Here is a 7,515-nt window from a genome sequence, read left to right on the forward strand (position 1 = left end):
TGAGGGAAGGGGAGGTAGGGAGGTAGGGAGGGGGGGAACCTGATTGGCCCTGCTCATCAGCCAGGTCTAGGGACCCTACCCTGCATGAATTTTGTGCACTGGGCCTCTAGTTTTTATTATATTGATTTATAAGGAGAGAAAGCATTTTGTATAAAATCAGTAGTCTCTACTGATAACAATGCCCACATTTTCTTTAGAGTTTTAGTTAGATTGATTTTTTAGAGATGGGTGCCCCCACTGGGGCGCAGTATGAGGAAGGGATCTCGGATGGATCAAAATTCTGTCTCACCGCATCCTCCACACACTGAGTGAGGGGAAAAGTAAACATGACAATCAAAGTCAAAACAGCTCACCAGATGCCCGGGAGGGGGGTAATGCAGGGCTTGAGCGAAGGAACATTCACCTGCAGAGAATCAAGGCCGCATTCCCACTGTCTGTGTAAAGTCCTTCCTGGGTGAGAGAGCTGTGTGAATGCCTCTGTCTCCTCGTCATGCCAGAAGTTTTCCAATTATTTTGGCCACGACATATAGCTGCATAGGATGCTGCATCAGGAGTACTTAGCACATCCTTCCAAATGCAAACTTAGCTTTAATTCCCATCTCCGAATGAACCCTCCTGAGTTTAAATGCTGTATGTATTTATGTAAATGCGTCATGAAATGAAATAATAATTTTAGTATTACTCATCTTAAAAGCCAGTATAGTTATCTATATATATAAAAGGCTAATATGCAAAGTGTCCCCTTGGGAGTTCGACCAGAACAGGAGTTCTATCACTCGCTATGACATGTGCTAACCACCAGGGGGCAGTACGGAACATGGCGGACGACCAGCAGCAGCAGGGTGCTGAGGGAGTGAGGGAAGGAGGAGGCAGGGAGGCAGAGGAACCTGATGGCAGGCCAGGCCTTGGGACACTACCCGTGCACGGATTTCATGCACCAGGCCTCTAGTTATATATAATACTAAATTCTATTGTCGTCCGGCTGGCACAGCTCGGTGGTTGAGTGTCATCCTATGAACCAGGAGGTCACAGTTTGATTCTTGGTCAGGGCACATGCCCTGGTTGTGGGCTCGATCCCCAATAGGGGTTGTACGGGAGGCACAGCCAATCAATAATTCTCTCTCATCATTGATGTTTCTATCTCTTTCTCCCTCTCCCTTCCTCTCTGAAATCAATAAAAATATATTTTAAAAATTCTAATGTCTAGTTCCTATAAATTATATTTTCACAGATATTTTTCTCCATTTCTTAAGACATCACTTAGCCACATGACTAAGACCAGCTTGAAAACACGCCCTATGTTACAGCCACATATTTTCGGTTAGGAATGTTAGTTATAAATACAGATGTGCAAAGTCGTGATGGGAAATATTGCCGTGTAGCCCTTACCTCATTCGTGGCCTCGGTGGAGAGCAGACAGCAATACACAAAGTCAGTACTTTGTTCACAACACCCGCAATGTGGCATCTCCTCTTCGGCCACCTCCATCCTGGCTCCCTTATTTCATTCATGCTTTTGTGCGGAGGTATCACTATAGAGCAGCGATCCTAAAGTAGACAGACCGTTCTCCTCCACATGTTAGCATTTCTGAAGTTGCATTTCACAGTCGATGGTGTGTGGATTAGTCTGTCAGCATATTTTATTCTTATTCTTGGTGTATAAAATAATGATGTCATACTTTTTAAAATGTATTTTTATTGATTTTAGAGAGAAAGAGAGAGGGAGGGAGAGAGACAGAAGCATCAATGCTGAGAGAGAATCATTGATTGGCTGCCTCCTGCATGCCCCCTACTCAGGATGGAGCCTGCAACCCAAGCTTGTGCCCTGACTGGGAATGAAACCGTGACCTCCTGGTTCTTAAGTCGAAGCTCAACTGCTGAGCCTCACCAGCCGGGCTGATGGCTCGTATTGAATGGCATTTTATATTTAATGGGATAGAGTATAACTAACCCCACCTGACAGCTGGGAAAATTCTAGAAGACCCAGCCGAAGGATCCACCTGTGCGTCTTCTCTAATTCTGTTCCCTTCTCTTCCCAGGCGATCCAAAAAGACAGCTGCGAGTCCAACCATAACCTCACGTGTAAGGTGGGCTACCCTTTCCTGCGGAGAGGAGAGATGGTAAGCAGATTGTACCAATGCAAGTGGCAACTGGTTGTGAAGAACACACTCAAAGCCAAATAGATCGTTCCTTCTCATGGTGCCCAGGGTGCTGGCGATGAGGGTCGAGTTCAAATGCTGAGCTCTTGAAGTCAAAGGCAATTATGGCAATTATGGCACGAGTCAAACTCAGACACCAAGACAAAATTACAAACATAAGGGGGTGACGTGCCTGGTACTAGAAAGCCCGCGTGTTCCAGTGCCATGTAGCAAGCTTTCCTGACCTGTGGGGGCAGTAATATTTCCAATGGGGGGTTTAGAACTTTGTACAGAAACGCTGCTGATCTCTCTCCTTTTAATAAAGGCCTCATTGAGATATAATTCATATGCCATACAGTTCAGTCCGTTAAAGTGGACCATTCAATGGATTTTAGTATATTCCCAAATGGCAATTGTCCTACCATCACCACAATCCATCTTAGAACATGTTCACACACACACACACACACACACACACACACCCCAAAAAACCCTGTACACATTACCAGTTGCCACTCTTTCATCCTCAAAAGTCCCTCTCCAAACCCTGGACACCCACTAATTTACTTTCCTTCTCTATGAATTTGCCTATTCTGACATCCTATATAATAAAGAGCTAATATGCAAATGGTCATCACACCGTCACACCATCACGCCCTAACAGCTCAGACACTCAACACTGGGGAAAGAGGGATGGGGACAAGCCAGGCACAAATGAGCTCGCGAGAGAGGAATGGGGATCAGCCAGGCTGAGGCCCAGGAGAGGGACAAGCTGCCCCCCTCCTGCCCCCCGCGTTCCCCGGCACCAGCGGCTGTGCCTGTGCCTGCATCCGGGGAGAGGGTCAAGCCACCTGCCCCTCTGTCCCAAGCACCTGTGGCTGTGGCCTGGGTGAAGCTGCCCGCCCACGGTCTCCTGCAGCTGCAGCTGGCCTGGGCGAAGCTGGCCCAGCTCCTGGGTGTCTGCGGCTGGCCAGAGGGAGGGAAGCCCAGGTCCTGGTGCCTGCAACAGGCCAGAGGAGGGAATCCTGGGTTTCGGGTGTGGGCCTGAGGCAGAGGCGATCAGGGGCGAACAGGCCAGCAGGGGAGCAGTCAGGGGCGATCAGGCTGGTAGGGGAGCAGTTAGGGGCAATTAGGCAGGCAGGCCAGCGGTTAGAAGCCAGCGGTCCCAGATTGCGAGAGGCAGTCAGACATTCCCCAAGGGGTCTCGGATTGAAGAGGGCGCAGGCCGGGCTGAGGGACCTCCTCCCCCCCACCACCCCCTGTGCACGAATTTCGTGCACTGGGCCTCTAGTTTTATATAAATGAAGTCATACAATATGTGGTCTTTTGTGACTGGCTCCTTTCACTTACATATGTTTTCAAGGTTCATTGATGTATTAGCAGTTCATTCCTTTTTATTTACGAATTATATTCCATTGTTGATGGGCATCGAGGTTGTTGCTACTTTTTGGCCGCTGTGAGTAATGCTGCTGGGAATAGCTGCGTATAGGTTTTGGTGTGGACACATGTTTTCGATTCTCTTTGGTGTAAGTCTAGGGATGGAATTGCTGGGTTATATGGCCACTATGTGTAACATTTTGGGGAACTCTGCTGTTGGCATATGTCTTCAAAAAACCTATTGGTCTGCCTTTTGGTGTTTATGAAGAATCACGCATTACATAATTCATATGTATGCGCAGGCACGATTTCTAACTTCTATCCGAGTGTCAGCATAACAACACATTTCCCATTTTTCCTGAGGTGATATTTTAACTATGCAAACTTTTGTAAGCAAAACTCACTGGTTTTTAATAGTTTGTTCTAAATTGCCACGTCTTTTATTTGGTTTTCCTTTGTTGTTGTTATTCCTTAAATATTCAAAACCTTTTTATACTATGAAATTAATGGGACAAGTATTTTTCCCTCTATTTTACAATACATATGTATAGATAGTTGCTGATATTTGAAGATTTATATCAGAGACTTTAATTGTGATCATTTCATAATTACATTGTTTATGATTGTGATCTTGTAGACTATGGTAATATAATAAAACAAATAGGCTGTACCTTCATGGTAAAGCTTTATGGGTAGTATAAATTATATTTGTTAATATAATTGTAATAAAGTGTTTAAATTCAATATTGACATGCAAAGCATATTACATTTCATGTTGAAAAGTACATGTACATCATATCTTATTCCATTTTTTGAGATGTGATGAGTTTTTATTTTGAAAGATAGTATGTCTTAGATAACTTCATGATTTGTGTTTAGGTAATATCATTTATGTAACTGGATATTTTAATCAAAGCAAATGCTTTCTTAACCTGGCCCTAAACTAAAGTTGTATCTTTTTATTTTATAGGTAACTTTCAAAATATTATTTCAATTTAACACGACCTATCTCATGGAGAATGTGACCATCCACTTAAGTGCAACAAGGTTGGTGCATGTGTGTGTGAGCAGAATAAGGACACTTTTATTTGGAAGAAACAATTTAATCCTCTAACTGGGTCAAACCATTTGTTTAGCAGAACATGTTGTAATCACACATCGCTTATCTCTGCCAAAGTGCAGCACATTCATTTACAAGTCCACAGGCTCTGCTAATTTAAACTTTCACTGGCTGCCCATCACGGTCAGCTGAGCCCCTGGGCAGGTCTAGTTTTATGGCCCCTTTCAGTAGTTTAATAAATCTCACCCACATCAGTCAGCGCTTCCGAAGGACAGCACAGAAACATAGACTAAAAAAGCGAAAGGGTTACTACGGAAAGGGAAATAGTGGCTTACCTTCCCCCAAGTGTAATCGCCCCGTGGACCCGAGGCTCCTGAGATACAATTCTGCCTCTTGCTGCTTTATTCCAAGGAACCACCATGGTGCCTGGCCTGTCATAATCACCACACACACGTAGAGTGGACGAATAAATGAGAGAATAAATTAATAGATTAATTCTGGGTGCACAACTCACTTGAATAAAACTAGTATTTATTTGAAATCTACAGTGGACAGGATGTTGAATTAGTCCTTGTAGGGATTGCAAAAGTCACTAAGGGCACGACCCTCTCCTCGGGTGAAGATCACCACAGGAGGCTGAGCCTGGAGTGTGGATTCCGTCACGCAGGGCAGGATGGGACAGACCGTGAGAGAAGCAGAAGCCTGTGTGGGAGCCTGTTCGCAGGGGGCAGGCGTACCTCCTGGGCAAGGAGGGCCCGGGCTACCGGTCAGGGAGCTTGTCCTGGAGAAGGTCCTTAGGGGAAGGGTAGCAATTCGCAAGCACAGGGGTCCGTGGCGTTTGCTGGGGGAGCGTTTCCAGCCAGATGTGCAGCCCGCGCCCGAGCGCGGAGGGAGGGAGAGCACCGGGCCGCGTGGAGGGTCAGTGGAAAATCAGTTTCACGCGGATGTAGGAGCACATGCGAGCGTGCGCCTGCCCTGTGATGGCGAGGGCTGCATGTCGGCGTGGAGAGGGAGGTGGAGGCGCGGAGCTCCTCTCAGGGGTCTGTGTGTCTGTCTGCTGTGGGACGCGGTGGGCGATGGGGATTCAGAACAAAAGGCCCGTCGCACAAGTGTGTCTACCCAAGCGGGGCCGTCGCTGCGCCGTCACTGGCTCCAACCATTCAGTGCGCTGGGAACAAGGCAGAGGCAGTGAGGCCCTCAGTGACCTCCGGAGACCAACGCTAGGCTCCCGTCCGCCTGGGGAGGCGGCTGTGACAGCAAGCACAGTGATGAAGGCGGACACTTACATTTCCTGTCGAGCACTTCACACTTGTCCCTCCTCAGTCACCCGTTATTTAAATGCAGCCCCCGTTGTGTAGGTGAGCAAACCCAGACGCAGGGAGTCAGTGACTTGCCCACGGTGTGTCCACGTGCAAGAACAGCCCACGAAGCCTGGCCCAGGGCCAGCGATGGGAACTGTTCAGTCACTCGCCCGTGCTTTCGTAATACAGGGGGTTGTGAGGTGCAGGTATATGTACGTGTGTGTATACACCTGTCTGCATGTGTGTACAGAGCGTGTCATTGACATGATAACTAAATCCAGGGGATGAGTAAGCATCTAATAGACACTGTGAGCGTCAAGGGCTCGCTGTGGAAAGACTGTGAAGTGAAGACAGAGATTTTAGATTTGCTCTCAGTCGGGTGACCCCGGTGGTGTCTCTGTAAGGCCCTCATCTCTGATAAATAAGAATGGCCTGCGAAATACATAGCAGTTCTGCACCCCAACTTGGACCTAGGAAGCCCGTATTCCTAGGAGAGAAGCCCAAGATCTTGAATCTAAGAATGGATCCAAGGGTTCTAGTCATTACCCTCCCTGGAGTCTGAGAAGCGGGACGGACCCGTTGTGGCTGTCACCCCAGCTGCTCCGCCGTCACCTCTGCTCCCTCCTCGCCCCACTGAAAACTCGGGGGTTGAGCTTCTCTGTGCTTTTACTCAGGTACCAGCCGGCGCTTCTCTGCCGCACGCTCGGCAGTGCCGGGAAGGGCGTGGGTGTGTCTGTCTGATGTGCGTGTGTTTTCCAGTGACAGCGAGGAGCCTCCGGAAACCCTCTCCGACAACGAGGCCAGTGTCGCTGTCCCCGTCAAGTATGAAGCTGGGCTCCAGTTCTCCAGGTGGGAGTGCGCTGCCTTGTTAATATGTATGGATAATGACTTCAGAGAGGAAGGGAGAGGGAGACAGAGACATCAACGATGAGAGAGAATCATGGATCGGCTGCCTCCTGTGCGCCCCACACGGGGATCAAGCTCGCAACCCGGGCCTGTGCCCTGACCGGGAATCGAACCGTGACCTCCTGGTTCATAGGTCAGTGCTCAGCCACTGAGCCACGCTGGCTGGGTGCAAACTGCCTTTTTATGTTGATGTCTTTCTACTGACCCAGAGCTTCTGAAAGTGTGGCCATGGCCCCTGGCCAAGGGCATCGGAACGCCTAGTAAGTTATAGAGAGGCAAATGTGCAACCCCCCTCCCCAACCCCACCCCAGACCTTCTGACTCAGAAACCCTGGGGGTGGCCCCAGAAATCTGCCCCAGGGAAGCCTCGTGTGCTCTGAGGTCTGAGAGCCAGCACCTAAACCACCTAAAGCACAAGGTGCCAATGCCATGGGCAGCACGGGAGACCAGTCTCCGGTCTGGTGCAAGGAAGACAGGCCCCTCGCAAAGGCCAGTCTCAGAGTCATAGCACAGCTCCCAGCTGCCCTTTTATACTTCTACTGGAGTCCCGGTGCGTGAAATTCATGCACTGGGGGAGGGTGTCCCTCAGCCCAGCCTGAATCTCTCCAATCTGGGACCCCTTGGGGGATGTCCGACTGCCAGTTTAGGCCCGATAGGGATTGGGCCTAAACCAGCAGTCAGACATACCTCTCACAATCTGGGACCGCTGGCTCCTAACTGCTCACCTGCCTGCCT

General features: G+C 48.9%; 1 protein-coding gene across 1 annotated transcript in view; it reads left to right on the plus strand.

The window, feature by feature from the left end:
* Positions 1-7,515, plus strand: part of ITGA1 (integrin subunit alpha 1) — a 100,413-nt gene that overhangs the window by 80,063 nt on the left and 12,835 nt on the right. The window contains exons 21-23 of the mRNA XM_015562608.1: positions 2,039-2,119; positions 4,485-4,561; positions 6,635-6,724. Coding sequence (XP_015418094.1) covers positions 2,039-2,119; positions 4,485-4,561; positions 6,635-6,724 — 248 coding nt within the window. The remainder of the gene's footprint in view (positions 1-2,038; positions 2,120-4,484; positions 4,562-6,634; positions 6,725-7,515) is intronic.

This window comes from Myotis davidii, unplaced genomic scaffold (genome assembly GCF_000327345.1).
Source record: "Myotis davidii unplaced genomic scaffold, ASM32734v1 scaffold496, whole genome shotgun sequence".
In the NCBI taxonomy this organism is placed as follows: domain Eukaryota; kingdom Metazoa; phylum Chordata; class Mammalia; order Chiroptera; family Vespertilionidae; genus Myotis; species Myotis davidii.